At 43.2% G+C, this 18,877-nt stretch overlaps 2 protein-coding genes across 6 annotated transcripts; one reads left to right on the top strand and one right to left on the bottom strand.

Moving 5' to 3' along the window:
- Positions 1 to 149: 149 nt before the first annotated feature.
- On the bottom strand, positions 150 to 9,986 carry ush1ga (Usher syndrome 1Ga (autosomal recessive)). 4 transcript variants are annotated; one of them, XM_086055253.1, is made up of 5 exons: positions 9,784 to 9,986; positions 9,552 to 9,704; positions 3,175 to 3,628; positions 1,449 to 2,239; positions 150 to 300 (listed from the first exon to the last, which is right to left on the bottom strand). In XM_086055253.1, exons 2-5 carry the CDS (start codon positions 9,617 to 9,619, stop codon positions 297 to 299), a joined length of 1,317 nt encoding a protein of 438 aa, XP_085911379.1. In that variant the 5' UTR covers positions 9,620 to 9,704; positions 9,784 to 9,986; the 3' UTR covers positions 150 to 296. The 4 variants fall into 4 exon arrangements, with proteins under 4 accessions (XP_085911379.1, XP_085911377.1, XP_085911378.1 ...); XM_086055251.1 differs by having other exon boundaries at positions 9,552 to 9,986; XM_086055252.1 differs by having other exon boundaries at positions 3,220 to 3,628; positions 9,552 to 9,986.
- LOC147134341 (proton channel OTOP2-like) lies at positions 9,472 to 18,650 on the top strand. 2 transcript variants are annotated; one of them, XM_086055234.1, is made up of 7 exons: positions 9,472 to 9,676; positions 13,174 to 13,606; positions 13,692 to 13,828; positions 13,907 to 13,965; positions 15,724 to 15,941; positions 16,085 to 16,956; positions 17,262 to 18,650. In XM_086055234.1, the coding sequence occupies exons 2-7, from the start codon at positions 13,183 to 13,185 to the stop codon at positions 17,430 to 17,432; spliced, it is 1,881 nt and encodes a 626-aa protein (XP_085911360.1). In that variant the 5' UTR covers positions 9,472 to 9,676; positions 13,174 to 13,182; the 3' UTR covers positions 17,433 to 18,650. The 2 variants fall into 2 exon arrangements, with proteins under 2 accessions (XP_085911360.1, XP_085911359.1); XM_086055233.1 differs by having other exon boundaries at positions 9,472 to 12,375.
- The last annotated feature ends 227 nt before the right edge of the window (positions 18,651 to 18,877 follow it).

Here is an 18,877-nt window from a genome sequence, read left to right as displayed (position 1 = left end):
CAGAGACCAAACTTGCTATGTGTAAACATGAGGCCGAATGAAATGTGATATTAGATTAATAACATAGGGGGGCATGCTAAAAAAAATTAAATAAATGATGTCAAGTGTGTTGAGCATAAAACAAGAGTATACACAGTCACGACAGTCTCGGTCAACCCCATGGGGGCGAACGTGTCTCATGACACAACAACTTTGTTCAACCATGCAACTTTGAATCTTTACATGGATCCTCTCCATGTTAGAGGTAGATGGCTTAATCGTCTCTCACTGCAGTGATGCTCCCACCTCCGCTTGAATCATCTGCACAACACGATGGGGAAAATAAACATGGTTAGAAACTGTCAAGGTCATAAAACCATTTTTAAACTGTAAACAAGGTAACATTGTTGCACTAGGTTGTTACGCTACGTTGTTACGCTACGTTGTTACGCTACGTTGTTACGCTACGTTGTTGCGCTACGTTGTTGCGCTACGTTGTTGCGCTACGTTGTTGCGCTACGTTGTTACACTACGTTGTTACACTACGTTGTTACACTACGTTGTTTTTACACTACGTTGTTACTACGCTACGTTGTTACTACGCTAGGTTGTTACTATGCTAGGTTGTTACGCTAGGTTGTTCCGAGTTACATTATGGTTTGATGCTATAGCACAAGTTGGTACATTGTCACACCCCTTTCTTCTATGTTGACTGTTACATGATTACAATATATCATGATGATGAACACGTCATCATCACAAACAAAGTGAAAACAACAAAGAAGAAGCTAAATTCATGACTACAGGTCAACCTCTCACGTAACGCGTTTTTTCCAAAACTATTTTAAACCCTGGCATTTCGTGAGATATTTTCATTTCTTTCCCCATGTACTGTATTTTAGGTCATAGCTGTTGTTTGTGACAAGTTACAATCACAATAAAGGTCTGCATGAAACTATGTGCTGGCTTCTTCATGTAGTGTACAGGCGCTCGCAGGGTCGTGTGGTTTTTGGAGTGATGTAATTGTACACATACAGAGCAGGGAAGCAGGTCAGGGCTGAACATTTGAGCCTCTCGACCTCTCGAATGCAGAGGTGCAGTGAGACAAAGACGCCAGACATTCTTTTTACTCACGCTATTGCTTCGAACAAATTCTGAGTCAAATTCAGCTTTTTGGGTCGAGCATGGAACATGTTGTTTTGATGTGCGTTTTTCTATTTTAGTCCACTATTCCGCAAGACACATGCGTACAAACTGGATCTAGATCAGAGGTCGTCATCCCTTGTGACATTGAACACTACCTGAAGCGTAACATATCATGTAGAGGATGTAGTGCTCTTCAATTGACAGTCAACCGGTCCAGGGTGTACCACGCCTCTTGCCCAAAGCCAGATGGGATCAACTCTAGATCATACGCAACCCAAAAGAGAAGAAGTGCTATAGAAAATGGATGAATGAAACGTACTTACAGTTCGGTGTCCTCAATGCACTCTGGATCCTCTATGGTCTCAAGGCGTCTCTGACAGGCATCTAGGATCTTTTTCCTGGGTCCTAAAGGGATGTGGATGCTCTTGAGATCATGGTCAGAGCAGAGCAGCAGTGCTTGCAGGTCGATCTTCTCCCTCCGAAAGATGGAGAAGAATTCGCTCATGCTCTGCGTGGCCAAGAAGACCTCCAGAGGGCTGGTGAGGGCCTCGTCGTCGTCGTCCAGCCCCAATTCCACCTCCTCCCAGGGAAGCTCCTCCAGGTTCCTCTCCTGCAGGCTGCGAGCACTCCCGATGCTGTCTTCATCCAGGCTGCGGTGAGGGTGCAGCCTGCTGCGCAGATGCACCGTGTTACCTGAGTCGGTTGCGTCCGGATCGGCCAGGTCAAACAGCCCCCCGCTCACGTAGTTCCTCCTGAAGACCATGGTGCCTAGACCGGGCCGGTTGAACAGGGAATCGTGTCCCGAGTCCGTGCTGACCTCCGAGTGATCGGCATTGGTGCCGTGGAGGTCCGGCTCGCTGATGGCACGTGAAATGGCGTCGTCGTCGTGGTCTCTGGGGAACATGTCGCGGATGTTGCGGCGGCCGTAATCCTTGGGGTTGACATAAGTGCCAGGTTTGAGGAACATGACGTCGTTGCCCAGTTGGAGTCCAGAGAGGGAGCGCACGCTTTTTCTCCCGTCCTCATAGATCTTAAAGGTCCCGTCTCCTTGTTTCTTTTTCTCCAGCTTCTTCTGGATTTTTGTCTTCCCTCGGTTTGTGGCATGAAGGGTAGCCTAGCGGCAACACAGCAGAGATGTTGTTCATTTACTTGCAAAACACTTCATTTGCTAACTTGTTAACTTTTGTCTGGACATACATGCCTGTCCACGTCTGTCAGACCACTGCCTCTCTGAATCTGTTGGTCAGTCTTTGAATCCCTGTTCTTTTGTCACTCTGTCAGTCCTGTATCTCTCTCTCTCTGTCGATCTATCCAACACTTGGTTTGTGGGTGGGTCGGTCTTGTCTATCGGTCATGCAGTACTGTATCTCTGTCTGTCTATCGATCATTGGTTGGTAGGTCAGTTTGCTGGTCCGTCCTGTATCTTATGTTCTGTCCATCTTACTGAAAATGGGCTTTCAATCGTACAGCACTTTTCTACCTTCAACGTACTCAATGTGCTTTAACACCGTGCCCTCATTCACCTATCGATACTTGACGCAGCATCAGGAGCAACTGGGGGTTGAGTATCTTGCTCAAAGACACTTTGACATGGTCAAAAGGGCTGAGGATCGAGCTCACATCTTTCAGGTTGGGAGAACACCATTCTAACACCTGAGCTATGTTGCCCCCTATGTATCACTAGTTTCTGTTGCTTACTCTTTCTGACTATCGATCGATTGATCAATCTGTCCCTTCGTCCATTTCTTTGTGTTCTTTCTCTTTGTCCCATCCATCCATCTTGTGTGTCGGTTGGTATGTCTTGTCTTTTGGTCAGGTAGGCTTTCGGTCTATCTTTTTTCTCTCTCTATTCACTCAACTCAACTTCTTCCATCTATCATCTATCTGCGTGTTGTCGCTATGTCCATTCATCTGTAGGTCCTTTATCTGTCTAATTATCTGTCCGTCTTCATGCAACCAATGACATTTTAATGGGTGCCCTATACTAAATGATCACCGCAAATCAGTGTTATATTTGCTGGACAGTATTACAAGTAAACAAGTGTTGACCTGTGAATATGGCACACTGACGGCGGCGGCGTTGAAGTTGTGCACCTTGTGGCTAACAGAGCCGCTGCTGTAACTGGAAAAACTCATGACATCTGACACGGATGCCTCGGGCACCTCCTTTTGGTACTTCTTCTCCATGCGCATATGGTGCTTCTTCTGCATCTTGGCGCACTCTTTGATGCGCCGCTCGGCGTCTCGAAAGGCCCTCTCTTTCAGCTTGTTCACTAGCTTGGGGTTGAGCCCCATTTGCTTGGAGGCGATGGAGTCCAGGTAGCGGACGCAGTCCATGTGACTCTTGGTGGCGGCCATGTCAAGCGGCGTGTGGTAGTCGTTATCCAGGCACCATATGTTGGCACCAAACGACACCAGGAAGAAAAGGCAGTTGTGGTGACCATTGGCAGCGGCTAGGTGGAGTGGCGTGTTGCCCCATATGTCACACTTATCAGGGTTCCCTCTGCGAAACACAACAATATGGTTAGCTACAAGACTGAATGTCACATTTTTTTTTTCAACTTTCTTTATTGGTTTTCAAACAAGACATACCAAAGTAGACATCACCAGTTCGATTACAAAACAATCGTATGTCATATAACCTGACCTTTCTCCCCCCCTCCCTCAACCCACACACCTCCGAGCCCGAACTAGAATCAGTCGCCGCGCACAAACATCAATACACCCAAGAGCAAAAATGGTTGCCAATTCTTTTTAAATTTATCGATAGAGCCTTTCAGTGAGGATCTGAATTTTTCCAACCTCGAGTTGAAAAGCACCTTCTTTATCCACAAATTGTGTGATGGGGGGGGGGGGGGAAGCTTCCACCTTGGTAGAATGAGCCGCCGAGCCAACATAGTAGTAAAAGCCAAGGCCCGTTTGAGTGGACCGGTTAAGTTTGCATCAGGAGACACACCAAAGATGGCCGAAAGTAAGTTATGAGGAACAGTCTGGCCATATGCTTGGCTGAGTGTATCAAAAATCTCCCTCCAAAACATATTCAATTCAGGGCACCCCCAAAACATGTGAACATGATTTGCCGGTGACTGCCCACATCTATTGCAAGCATCTTCAACTGTTGGATACATTTTAGATAGTCTTGCATTGGTATAATGTATTTTATAAGATATTTTACCCTGGATCAAGGCATGACGGGCACAAATTGAGGATGAATGGATCAATTTCAAAACTAACTGAATGTCACACTTTAGAACATTTTGGGTTGGGTTTGGTACTTTACGCACGCCAATTGCTACCCTCCCGCTTTTCGAAAAAGGTGTTGTTGGTGTCCAGGTTGCGCAGTTCGCTTGAGCAGAGATGCACTGCAGTCCATTTATTGGTCAAGAGTGCAAGAGCAAAAGTTTACAGTTTTGAGACACAGCATTCATCCAACCAATCATAGAACTTGAAAAGTTCCACTGGGACCTCAACTTTTTCATAATGTGGCGGCACCCTCGGCTGTCAGTTGACGGTAAACCTTGTTGTCGCCTCCATGTGAGTCACACAGTGGCTGATCCGGCTGCAATTTGAGCTCCGGCTTGTCGCTGCCACTGTTTCGCCGCCTGGCTCACGTTACAGCCTTTCAAAAGGTTTCAGCTGGTTCCAACGGCATAATTGTGCATGGCGGATGACGTCACGCCACATTCCTCAAGTCTAATCATGACTGGTATGACAATGTTCTTTCCTTTATCATAAGTTTAAGAGAACTTGTTTTGTTGTTAAATGTGAAACCATTAGGCATCCCACTAATATTTATACATTTATAGTCATATGGCGTTAGTACAAGTAGTATATTTAGCATTAATCTCAGGTGCTGAATGGGTGCTAAATGGGTAACGTTCTGTGAGGTTGTTGGCGGGGCGGGGCTTGTGTTTGGCCATGTGCCACAAAAATGCTGTCCTTAGCTTGAGCGTTCACTTACTTTCACACCTTGGGCTCTGCTTCTGCTATTAAAGTGGTTCTCAGGCTTTTTACATCAAGTACCATCTTACATCATGATCCAGTTAAGGAACCTGGGAACTTGATTAAATTGTGAAGAAGAAAAAAAAAAAAAAAAAAAGTTATGGGCTAAGTAAATGAGGAATTGTGGTTATATATTTGAATGATGTGCTACAAAGCCTTAATCAAACAAGCCACCAACATGCTATAAATACATGTCAAAAGATGACATGTTATTATCTATGTTCAAATTCTATTTTAAGTTATTTATAACGTTCCCAGCTCAGATTACATAATGCGGGGAACATGATCGTGATAGCTTTATGCGTGGTAATTTATGTCCCGCCGTTTGAAATGCTGAACACAAGAGAGGGTCGTCCGTTCGTTTACCCCTCGAGCGTCTTTTATCATATTATGGGATGTTTGCTTTCTATGAGAGCCGTTTGCCGAGCACGGCATCTTGCCGTGACACGGTCTTCATTATCATTCAATGGCAGTTATTTATGGCGAATGTTAGTACCTTGTGTCAGGCTCGTATCATTAGAGGAATACTCCATCCTTGGCACTTGGCCTGCGGGGACTCTTGTTTGCACAGATTCCGTGGGAAATGCTGCGTTTTGTTTTGTTCAGCACATGATTTGCTGAGCACACGACAGTGCCGTATTATTACTGTCTTCGCCAAGGTTGGTTTCTTGTACTGGATCACATTAGATGGAGTACCAGGGTACATCATATGTACTTTTTTAGTACAATAGGATAACAGGGCATTCATTATTTCTCCATTCGACACAATATTTAATTAAGAGGCTTCATAATAGGCCCATTTTTCTGACTTGTAGGCGAAACAGGTCAGCCGTTAACGATGAGCCTGTTGTGTGCGTCACCATCCGAGCCGTGCCTCACGCTATGGCTCTTATGCTGCCAGTAAAAGTCGGCCCTTTTCTGCTTTTTCCCCTGGTCGCAGTTCTGTATAAACAGCATTGACAGGGATTTGGGAGGAGCAATTGACCTGACCCGCGACCCTATATAGGATAAGCGGTTTGGAAGATGACATGACATGACAATTGACCTGACAATTTTTGGCCTCTGTCTGTCATAACATTGAATGGAATGTCAGACAGACAGAAATCCTGGAAAGTAGGCACATCAGAGCCTTAACAGGAGATCCAGCATCAAGCCACTTTTGATTTTTCACACAGAACCCAGCCAAGGCGCAATATTTCCCGCAACTATGTGCGCTTTCAGTAGCCAGGTGTCGTCCCGTCATCGCTACGGCCCTATGTTACTCTGGAGAGCGGTAACAGGAGAGCAGAGAGTGGCGTTTTTTGGCATGTGCAATATGTGCGGCCACACAGGACAGCACTGTTGCATGAAATGGTTTTCTTTTGCATAAAGACTTGACCTGTTTATCATTTGGATTTGTACGGGGAATTTGCACGGGTTTGCGCCTTCTAGTGGACAAAATTCTCAGCTTAATCTAGAAGTGTAACGATGTGTAACTAATGGATTTTTAAAATAATCAAAAATAAAATCTTTATAATTGACTTTTTACCTTTTTTATTGAAATACATTTCATAATCTGTTTTCATTTTACTTTTACTTAAAGTGCACTTAGCCATCTCAGGGGACGGCCATTTTGTCACTTTCTGTTGCCTAAAAATGACATTGCAGTTTCTCAGGGCTCAGGTAACGAGCAATCATGGCTCACCAGTTTTCTGAAGCTCAGCCATTATTGGTTGTTACCTGAGCCCTGATCAACTGTGATGTTTTTTTCAGAAAACTGGGTTGACTTCCTCTTTAGTTGAATCGGGAAAAGTTATACGTGTGCCTCATCTTACTTTTCACGTTACAAGCCATTGCATGATTGATTTTTTCGTTTTTTGTTCCAATCAAAAATTTTAATGAAGAGCCAGCGCTCGAGCAAAGTGAAAAAAAAAGGAACCTAAAGCACGATCACCCAACTGCGATGCGGCTATTTTGCAGGATCTTTGTGCAAAAGGCCAACACAAATGCCGCCATGCTGCTTTATCTTATAAACAGACAATCCACCGCTTATTTTATCAAGTGCGATCTATTGTGATAACAGCCACGTTATAAAAGTCACAACGATGGCCGCTGGCTCTTGTTAAAGTGTCACACCGACGGCATACATAACAGTGCAACCATTTAGGAAGGCGTCATAATTCACACACTTTTATGGGCCCCAACGTGGACATTCTGGCGAGTGCGCAGTAAAATATTGAAGAGGGAACGCATGGCTGAAGAGCATTTAATGAAATGCGATAACTCGCACATGACCTTGAACACTGTGGTGGTGTAGTGACATTTCAGAGTCGTCATTAAACCTCCATGCCGGGCGTTAAAAATGACTAACTACTTTGTATCTTCAGTCTTCATGTATCGCTTCCAATCGCTGATAAAACATTACTATACAGTGTAGGTGGGCACATTTTTGTGATCAAGGGCAGCAACTGATTTCTAAAAAAGGACAGGTGGGACAGGTCATTTGGCAATAAAATCTTGGTTAAAACGCACGTGCATAGATGCTTAGAAAATCTTCTCTCTGTTTTTTCCGGCCCCCGAACAAAGGCTCACATTTGAAAAAAAGAGTCACCAAACAAGAAGTTCTTGCGTCATTGTTTACAATGGCTGTTTTTCAGCCTGCAGCAAAACTTCCAGTCATTTGCTGGCACCACGTCCAGGACCTTGCCCACCCTCATTCTGGCTATGTTACTGTAATGCCATACAGTATACGTGCACCTTAAAAGTTATCCTGAGGGACCCACATGTTTTCCATATCGGACTTTGGGATAGTTCAAATACAGGCCATGGCATTCTCAAAAGGGAGATAACATCATTTGTCTTGTTGACCTTTTAAAAATGCCACATTAATACCATATGTTTGCAGTTATTCTCCTATTTTTGGTCCAAAACTGGTGACTTTTGTCACTGAAAATTCTGTCAGATCAAAGATAACAATTCTAATTTGCATCAACATCAAATTAATTTATAAGACTGAACTGACACATTGAGAGTCATGCATTAGTAATTGGTAAATAGAAAAAAATGCCACAAAAATAAGTGGGCTCTTTCAACCTCACTTTCATAAATGTTCATTTTAGTTGCTGTAGTAGATTTTGCATAGTCATACCAATTGACAAACATTCCACCATAATTTAATGTGCACTTTTCCCAACCACGCCTTACCCTTTTAGCAACTTTCCATTGTTTAATTAGTTTGTGTAAAGTTGTGCCAACTAATAAATAAATAATTGCAATATGAACAATGGGTAATAGTGCTCCATTTTGTGATAGAGGCTCCCACGGATATAGAAATAAAAAAAAAATGATATTCTGCGAGATGAAATCATCACCATTTAAGGTCATTTGCCCTGATGTTTACTTAAAAGTGGATTCAAAGCAATGTTAAATGGGAGGCAGTACACCTGAAACAATTTACAGTGCTTCTGATTAACCTGAAATAAAGTTAGGTTTTTCTAGTAGGCTTCTCCTGACATTTTACTTATTTTGCTGCAGTCGTCTGAAAGTTTTGTGACACTGACTCCTATTTTCAACGATTCATAATGTTACCCACACGTGTCTGGGAAATTTTGTTTTGGACCACTGAAACCAAGGCTAAACCTTTTGGCCATAATTCCAAAAGGTATGTGTGGTAACACAAAACTGCTAAAAAATAAAAAAAAAATCATGTTGTTGGCAGCATCTTGCTTAGTTGCTTTGGGGTTATTTTCTAGATAAGAATATCGCACCAAAATTCAATGGGCTCTTTCCCCATCACGCAAACGTTTAATTGCGTCATCGGTTTTTGCATACCAATGGATGTAGGAATTGAACAATGTGTTTATTATTCTCAGACAGGACTAAGGGGTATAACTTGCCCTCTCATCTTCTGAATAATGTACATAGTTTGAAAATAACTCTTATACAAGACATGTCAGAAAATAGGCAAAAAGTATCCGTTTTCCTCAGCCATGTTTTCCATGAACGCCACTTTGCTTAAAACACATAGAAAACTACTTTGCTTACATTGAAGCCTAAATAAATCAGAAAGTATAAACATTTGAGGGGCTGGAATCAGAGGATTTGCACTTTATTTTTTTTACGGTTTGGAACGTTTTCACTACCTTTCGAGTTTGTGTGCAATGCGTTTGCTGGCAAGAACAATGTATTACCGATTTGTGTGTGTTCTTGCTATTAATCCTTTGTTGTCATTGTGTTAATTACCTCAACATGAGTTTGGTTATTTCGCTCTTTGTATGACGGAGAGGAGCGGCTCAATGCGAGTAAATGATCATTTGCTCATAAAAGTCGGCGTACTACCCCACCCCTTCTTTGCCCGTGTTTAATGTGGTTGCATCACAGTTACTTTATTTCCAATACCTAATGATGTGGCTGTGCGAGTTTTTTGTTTTTTTTTAAGTACCCACCCCCTCGCCACGATGAGCCGCAGAGCCTCCAGGTTCCCGTGGTAGGCCGCCCATAGCGTCGGTGTCATGCCATCCTCGTCGGGCGCGTTGAGGTCCTTCCGGGTGGCCTCCTTGAGCAGGTCCAGGTAGCCGTCCCGGGCCGCCTTGTGATACCTGTCATTCATGGCGACCCGTTAGTCCGTCGTCGTTCGTTTGGCTTCATCGACACCTCCAGTACCGCCAGTACCGTCACCTGCGCTACCGCTGTAGTCCTCGTCGTTATCCTCATAGCGGTAGCGGAGTTGACGAGTTGCTGACCCACACCGCACCGTACCGGAGCGTCGGTCGGTCGGTGTCCAGACTCCCGAGTCCAAACGGCTTGTGCGCGTCGCTGGTATCCAGGGAGGCGACGACGCGCTCGCTCATCGCTCATGCCGCCTGAACAGTGCTCCCCCGTGGCCGAACTGCTCCTAAACACAAACGCGCACATATCAGGGACCCTCACGAGTAAATGCTTGCTCTTAGGAAAATGTCAAATTACCAAATACTACTACTACTACCTTTGTGACTACTACTGCTACCACCAGCACACTCGCTCCTACGACGTGACTACTACTACTATAGCGATAAAACCATTTCTGCTAGTGCTATATTTCTACTATAACTGCAACAACCATACTACTACTACTACTAGTGCAGCTATTAACTACAACTACTACTACAACAACAACAACTAATACTACTACTACAGCAACAACACTACTACTACTACTACAACAACAAAGACATCAACAACTACTGCTACAAATGCATTGAAATCAACAACTTCAACTATAGTAGTATACTATATACAAAACTACAACAACGAGTCCTACTACTACTAGTACAGTACAACAACAACCACATCTACTACTACTAATAGAACTTCAACAACATCTACTAAAACAGCTAGTGGTTCAACAACAACTTATTGTACAAAGTACATACTATTACTATCACAACAACAACTTAGCAACCACTACTAATACTACAACAACAACTACTCATAATAGAACTGCAACAACAAGTAGTAGTATACTGTAAAACAAAACTATTACTAGTGGTATTTTAAAAAATACTGTGGATAGCTGTTTGAACATTTATTCCATATCCGACACGGTTCAAATGCCAGGTCATTGTCATAATTTCAAAATATTTTCAACCATTAATGTGACCTATAACCTTTAAACCTATACTGCTATATTAAAAGGATAATCTTTGAGAGGTGAAGTAAAAATAATTGAAATAATGTTGTTGCCCAAGTGGACACACGCTTTTGTTACTGGCATGTGGCTGTGCTTTAATTAACCAATCACATTAAATTACACCAACACACAACCACCAGCCACCATTCCAAGTGCCTCTGATTAACCCCGCAAAAAAATTGCTGTTCTAGTAGACTTTTCTGAGAACATTTTTTTTCTTTTATTTCAAGCAGAAGCTATTGTGATAACACTTTTTACAGAAGTTACTCAAAGGTTGCATTCGTTTTTAGAATTGCTTGGCAGGTCAGATCAATAATGTCCCGCAGGACGCAGGCTTCTCCCTCTCTTGATTTAAGCAAATTACGCTTTGTTGGCAAAACTTTCACTGACCCGTTGACTGACTCAAAGGCGGGAAATGTGGACCTCTTTGGACAGGAAGACTTCTGTGACAAAAGTTCTCTTCCTTCAAACTCATCCGTCGGATGTTGACTTGACTGAATGCAAATGATAGCAAATGATAAATGATGAAGTGATAAAAATATACTTCCTCATTGCGACAGACGCACAGCAAAGAATAGCGTTTGACGTTTGCTTGGCGCTCTCTTCATTGTTATTATCTTAACCCTGATGTCTCTGATGACTACCACGGGCGTACACAAGGAAGATTTTTCACCTCATACTGGCTGTTGTAATGTTTAAAAAGCACCTAGGTCAGCCTCACCCTGCAAGCATCTTGCACAGCAGCTAATTAAAAGATAATACCGGTAAGCATATATTTTTGAAAATGGCTGCCAGTAGCTGTTCACTGCAAATGAAATTCTCTCACTCGGTGCCCAATTGAAACCTGCATGACAATGGACAGAAAAAGATAAGATCGATGTTAACTCGGGGGCGGCAGGTTCATGTGGCTCGCCCTTGAGCACATGCACAAAACATCTTTATAGGGGTCTTGAATAACATTAAAAGCCTGAAACTATTCCCTTCAAGCATGAAATCAAAGATAGGCAAATGCAGTCGCTCCACACGCCTATTTGGAAAATTCCCATCATGTTGCGATTGTAAGTTTTCGAGTCAAAAATCATAAGAATAAGGCTTTACCAGTCCTGAAAATGGGAAACTTCTGATTTTACAGCAACCAAATGAACTGTAGCAGCACAGAATAATAATAACGTCAATATGAATAATGCGAACTTGAATGATGTGAATATGAACAGCTGTGACATTAGTTGTCAGCAATGTATCAATAGTCTGTTTTAGCATCAGTGTATGTGGCTGTTGTATTTTAATAAATAAAAAGATAACAGTGAAAATATAGGCCTACTATCAAGCAAATAAATATGTGCAGAAGGTAAAGCGGGCTTTCTGAGAAGAAACCAGTTCCAGTGTGCTGTGGAATTAGTGAAAAAAAATGTATTACCAGGAAACGTGTTGAACTTTAGTGGAATATTTTGAGCAAAACAGGCCTTGTTTGGCCATAATACGGTTCGCTGCTCAAAACAGATTTATTGACCTTTATGGCTACTCCAGCTGTGTTGTGGATGCCTATAAAAAGAGGGACGGACACCTCTCCATCCCACATTTGCGGTCAGGTCAGCCTACAGGTAAGGTCCAACCTCCACATTCACTTTTTTTTTGTTGTTATTCTGAATGAGTGCAAGTGCATGTCATTGGAGAGAAGTAATAATGTTAAAAATACTTTCTTAATGTACTTAAGTAGACTTTTTAGGAAGCTGACAACATCTTTACATTTACTCTCTACGTTTGAAAACAGACATTTGCACTTTTTACTCCTTATTTTGTCAAAATAGGCGTGTTACTTTTTTTTTTTTTCAACCTGCATGGATGACGACAATGGAAAAAAAATCAAAAGTCAACTGCGGATGAGATTATAATTGATTGATTGATTGATTGACATTTTGGAGACTCATAAGTCTTTGACAATGAACCGGAGAAGCAAGATATTTTCCTACGTGAGACTTAGTAAGAGAAATTTGTATTTTTCCTGATGACATTAGCCAATTTAACATTTTTTGTAGTTTAGTTGACAATTTTGCTAGGCCACTCTTATAAAATAGATTGTAAACCTCCGTATTTTTTTACTTTCACTTTGGTAAAAGAGTTCAATCTTCTCTTCAACCTTCTCCAAGTATGAGGCGTGAGTATTGAGTACCGTGAGTTTGATAAAAGGTGGAAACTATGTGCCATTTGCTGACTGACTCAGCTAAACCAGTGTTGCAATGTCAAAGTGCCAATTATGTTGATTCCACTCACGGAAAAGTTTGAACCTGGGCGGGTTCTTGAGGGGGAATGGCAAACAGCGGGCAAGCTTGTAAAACCAGTCACATCTCAACGCCAGTTACAGATGCTGCCGGTAATTCAAATGCGTTCCTATGTCGCAGGAAGCAACCATGTGCTTGAACACGGGCTACCCGTGCAACTGTCTAGCCGACGGAAGCCCCTGTGAACCCTGCAGGGTGACCAAAGACGGGGAAGGTCAGGGGCACGACTCCTTGCACGGTGGCGCGGCGGACAACACGGGCGAGCCTGAGCACCCGAACAAAGCACCGAGTTCTCATAGTAAGGAAAGGGACAGAAACTGGGGATGGATTCTGTCCGGGGTCATCTTTATCAACATCCTGATGTTGGGTATCGCCCTGGTGAGCGGAAGTGCCTACCAGCACGTAGACATCAGCATGTCGGACCTCCAGGTTTTCCTCGTTATTGTCCTCATCCTCACCTGCATCTGGATGATATACTATATCATCTACACGGCCAGGATTGAAAACGCCGTGGCTTACAGGGACCAACACGCCGGACCCGTATGGCTCAGGGGTAAGTAACCTTCACATGTCAATTTCTTAGGGTTGGGGGGGGGATATCTTAATAATTAGGTCTCAATATTCTTCTTGCTCCGCAGGAGGGATGGTGCTGTTTGGACTCCTTAGTATCATTATGGATATTTTCAAGATAGCGAGCTATGTCGGCTACCTCCACTGCGAATCAGCCATCAAGATTGTTTTTCCCGTGGTTCAACTTGTTTTCATTGTTGTGCAGGTAAATACAGCGTAAGTCAATTAGAACAGGTATTGGTGAAATAGCTGCAACATTTTAAAGAGTCAAATCTGTTTTCAGACGTACTTCATGTGGGTCCATGCAAAGGACTGCGTACAGCTCCAAAGGAACCTTACACGGTAAGTGATGGATGATCAAATATGCTTTCCAGAAGTTAATTACCCTCAGCCTAAATTAATGCAATAAGACATATTTGTCCCATAGGAAACAATGCAAATGGAAACAATCCATCCCGGGGTATATTGACCGAACAGGCAATGTTTTAAGTAGCATTTTAACATATTTAACTGTCATACAAGTACAAAAACAAGTTTTTAACAGTAAAAAACAATGGAACACTCAGCCTTAAATTTGCCTGGGTGACAACCCATAGAATAACGTTGGAGTCTTTTGGTGGACATAAAATCATGAAACTCACAAAAGAGATGCTGATTGACGTCACAAGTGGTTTTGAACTGGTTGTGTGACTCTGGAGGCGTGTTATTTCCTTGAATGTTTTGGTCAAATTCCGAACCACATGACCTCACGTGCGTGAGAATAGACTGAAGTTCCAGCTCACAGAACAAAGAAGTGGCTGCGCTTATGTCTAAGCCCATAGACAAGACTGTTAATCCTTTTCGAATCGTTCTAAAAACAACAACATGATCTAAACCGAAGAGGAAATCTGCCTGAAGCCCTGACAGTGAGCCTTGAGGAACTCCTCACTCCATAGTGCAGCGGAACCTACAAGTCAACCTACAAGATTCGGTCTGATACTACGTGGGAAGTTAATAGGTTCAGGTTTAAATGCCCACTAAACATATCTTCTCAGGGAGGGACTGTAAAAGAGATTACAGCGCCGTGCCACCATTGGCATCGTTGTTAAAGTTCTCCCAAAAACTACAAAAGACAACAAATGAAGAAGCCATTAAATTTGGGTAGGGATCAGAATAAAGTTGATCCAGGAATACAGACATTCTTCCTTAGGAAAATGTCAGAATCAGATGAAAGTCTAGTTATATGGAAGATTTTAAATCCCACATCCATTTATACAGTACATAAATTAATGACTAAAAACAGAATTAAATTAAATTAATTGGGGTGGGAGTTAGCTCAGATTTAAAACAGACAGATGATAAAGACAGCATTCAGAAGCGTGGAAATTGTCAATGGCGGGTTACACACCCATGACTGGTAACAAGCCAATCGCAGTAATATATCGTAAAAAAATAACAACAACAACAACAAAAAAAAACAGCTCATGTTCAAAAGTTGCTGTTGTGAAATGCGCTATATAATAAAAGTTGTATTGTATTGTATACCGGTGAAGCAAGCCAAAAGTACTATTTTGCATCACGATGACATCAACGGAAATGTTAATCAGTGCAAAATCAAAGTGGCACTGCCCTTCTGCTTGGCATTCTACTTAATCCAGGAAGTAGCCTGCTAATTAACTGTAATGCAGTTAAGGCACATATTTTACATTATAAAAAACTCACGGCTGTGCCTTTTGCCATCTAGTGGAAGAGCATTTCGTTCTTCTGCCTGTCACTATACATCGTGGCATAGATAGGTGGAAGAAAGAAACATGATAACATGAAACAGGTCCAGAAAGTCAAAATCTTGCCACAGTTTAGCTTTAGCCACAGGTGCCAGCTGGTTTACCTGCCGTTTGAGTAGAAGTTTTTAGTTTCTGGACCTGGATTTCCCATCTCTGATTATGTATTGTATTTTAAATTTTTCGGACTAATTAAGTGAATTTGGATAATTGCCTGGTGGTTGGGTCTAGTCAATCATGCCTTGGATGGCGTTTGATGTTTGTTACCGTGACCACAATTTGTTTTTAAAACACATTCTCACTATGGATATTTATTTCCCGTTCACGTTGGTTCACGCAGGTGCGGTCTGATGCTCTCCCTCTCCATCAATCTGGTTTTGTGGATGGCCGCGGTCACGGACGAGTCCCTCCACCAAACGGCCCACCCAGGGGACGACCACGGCGGCGACCACGGCGATGACCACGGAGGCGACCACGGCAACGACACGCACGAATCCGACGATCACCACGACAACAGCTCTCATAAACTCTGGGGACGGAGTCTGTACATCTCGAAAGGTACGGAAGAAGCCATTTGAGAAGCGGTGTGGCAAACGTTTGAGCTCAAGACCACATTTGAGTTTAAGAACAGACAGATGGGCACGTTTTTTTCTGAGAGAGCCGACCACACAAGATAACCCCAATCTCTCTCCCTGCCACAGCGAGTTACGGAGAGGACGACTGCGTGTGCAGCCACACGTCCTGCAGCGTGTTCAAAGACGCCTACTTCTACCTGTACCCCTTCAACATCGAGTACAGCCTCTTCGCCTCCGCCATGGCCTACGTCATGTGGAAGAACGTGGGCCGGCTGGGCGAGGCCCACGACCCGCACAGCCACGGCCACGCCCACAAGTTCCACCTCAAAGACGCGCTCTTCGGGCCCCTGGTGGGGGTCCTCCTGGTGTTCGCCGGCCTGGCCACCTTCATCGTCTACGAGATGGACATGAAGGAGGACCACGGGGACGACCACAGCAAGAGAGACCACGCGCTGCTGATCCACTTCGTCATAAACATCGTGATTATCAGCCTGATGCTGGTGGCCACCCTGGTCGGCGTGACCATCTACAAGCTGGACCGGCGGGAACACGACTCGGAGAAGAACCCCACGCGTAGCTTGGACGTCTGCCTGCTGGTGGGAACCTCCATGGGGCAGTTCATCATCAGCTACTTCACTATCGTCGCCATGGTGGCATCCGGAGCCAAGGGCCACCTGAACAGGCTCAACCTGACCTGGGCCATACTGATGGTGGTCCAGATCGGGCTGCAGAACTTCTTCATCGTCGAAGGCCTCCACCGCGAGCCTTTCCACGAGGAGCACCATGAGCCGATAACCACTGTGACCAACATCTACGCGGTGGAGCACTACAGCAAACATCTGAACCATCTGGAAGGATCGGAAATAAGAATTAAGCCCGAGCTGGAGCTGCCGGCGGTGACCCCGTATGGCCACGTGGTGCACTACCCACATAAACTGACGTGGAAGAGGAGGGTCCTGAAGGAGGTTTCCGTCTTTTTGCTGCTGGCCAACATCATTGTGAGTGTCCTACGCATATCGTTTCACTAAGGTGGCAAAACGGCTCACTTGCTCGACTAAAGTAGGTTGACGGTACTGATTCAACTCCTTTATTTAGGCAACAGCAAAAAGGTACATACTATGAAATGTTAGTTGTGTATTGTTCAGATTAGGTGGAGAATTTCTGATCACTAGCAGCTTGTGTTGTAGGGAGTAGAACGGTAACAAAGTATTTGCACTTCGCACCACTGATCTGTGGTACTCAAGACTTTCAAGCCAACCAAATCGCTAAAGTTTCTTTCTTGTGTCCCATCTTTCTTCGCCAGTTGTGGATCATGCCTGCATTCGGCGCTCGCCCCCAGTTCGACCACCCGGCCGAAACGGAATTCTACGACTTCAACATCTGGGCCGCCATCGTGAACGTCGGATTGCCTTTCGCCATCTTTTACCGCATGCACTCAGTGGCCGCCCTCTTGGAAGTGTTCGTCATATCTTAAGAAGACAACTTGGGTGGCGAACAATCGTGTATTCAGTCCTTTTTTTAAAAAAAATCATACCAGCAGTGCCCAACCTTTATTTGCAGACCAGTTTCACATAAAGCAATTTTTTTTCATGGACTGGCATATGAACAAATAAAAACAAATACAACTTAACATTAGCTACACTAGATGTAGTGGTTGGTGCCGGTCCCTATTTGGGGAAATTGTAAGTGTGTTACTTATGTCTAGTCTGCTCCAAAATATTGTTCTGGTGGTCTGCACTGCAGAAAATCCCACTTCACAAAGTTAAGATGTTGGAAAACTCTGTATTTTTGACAGTTTTGAAGGATTCATTGCCTCATTTGCCAGCCTGTCATCGCATACTACGCAAAAGTGGCTTGATGTGCGAGCCATAAACCGGTAATTGTAGTAGGACTGTTGATATTGTCTTGAAAACAGTTGGTGGCTCTTTTTCCACCGTGTCATCACTTGGTCTTTTCTCGTTTCTGAAAAGGAAGCTTGGTTTTAACTCATTTTTCTAGCTCGTGGGCTTACTTTTTATATAACATATCACGTGACCGGGGAAAGCAGTTTGATTTGTGTACAGAAACACCTGATTTTTAAGTTTAAACTTCTTTGAGCCTTGGATGAACTATAAAATGTTTATTTTTTTGTTCAGTCGTTTTGTGCGGCCCGGTGCGAGTCCGAGGTCTGGTGGTTGGGAATCAGATCTATACCACTTATGCTATTCAGGATGACAGGGAAGTTGGATATTATCCCAGCTGACTTTGGGCGAGAAGAGGCGAAATCGCCATAAGATCAACAAACAGTCACACTCAAACAATTCAGAGTGTTCACTTGACCTAACATAAATGAGAAAACCAAATAAACACAGGAGAAACATGCAAATACCTTGTTTCTGTGCACTTTAAGGCTGACGTGCTCACCATGTGCGCTCTTTCACCAAATTTTTTGTACAATATAAATGTGAAATCTTTGTTGATTTGTTTTTCTAAAGACACTTTCATCATGTGTTAAAGTTGCGACTGATGTTATTGCCATTAATGGTTTTTATTAAGTGTTAAAGTATTTCTTTTACCCCATAAATGTATAAGTGTAATGTACAGATGCCGGATGAGTGAAAATAAATTAATTGCATTCTTTATAGGCTTCATCATGTGTATGCAAAAAATAAAAGTAAAAAAACTAAATAAAAATGATTTGAGGTGGTGGTGATCATTGAGTTTTTGAAATGTGTTATGTTGGTTGAATCCCTGTTTCAATTTGCTGAATGGAAAAGCAGCATTCCTACCTTGCGTGTGTGAGGGAAACAGGTAAACACCTTGCTACTTTCAATCCTTCATTACACCACAAGTACTAGCATGCGAATTGACACAAATATCGATAATATAGATAACAATATTGGGATTGAAATATTGTCAAGGTGCCAGCATTTGTTACTT

This window comes from Filicampus tigris, chromosome 16 (assembly GCF_054856515.1).
Source record: "Filicampus tigris isolate MCC_2025a chromosome 16, RoL_Ftig_1.0, whole genome shotgun sequence".
NCBI classification, from domain to species: Eukaryota; Metazoa; Chordata; class Actinopteri; order Syngnathiformes; family Syngnathidae; genus Filicampus; species Filicampus tigris.
This window is presented reverse-complemented; position numbering and strand designations above follow the sequence as displayed.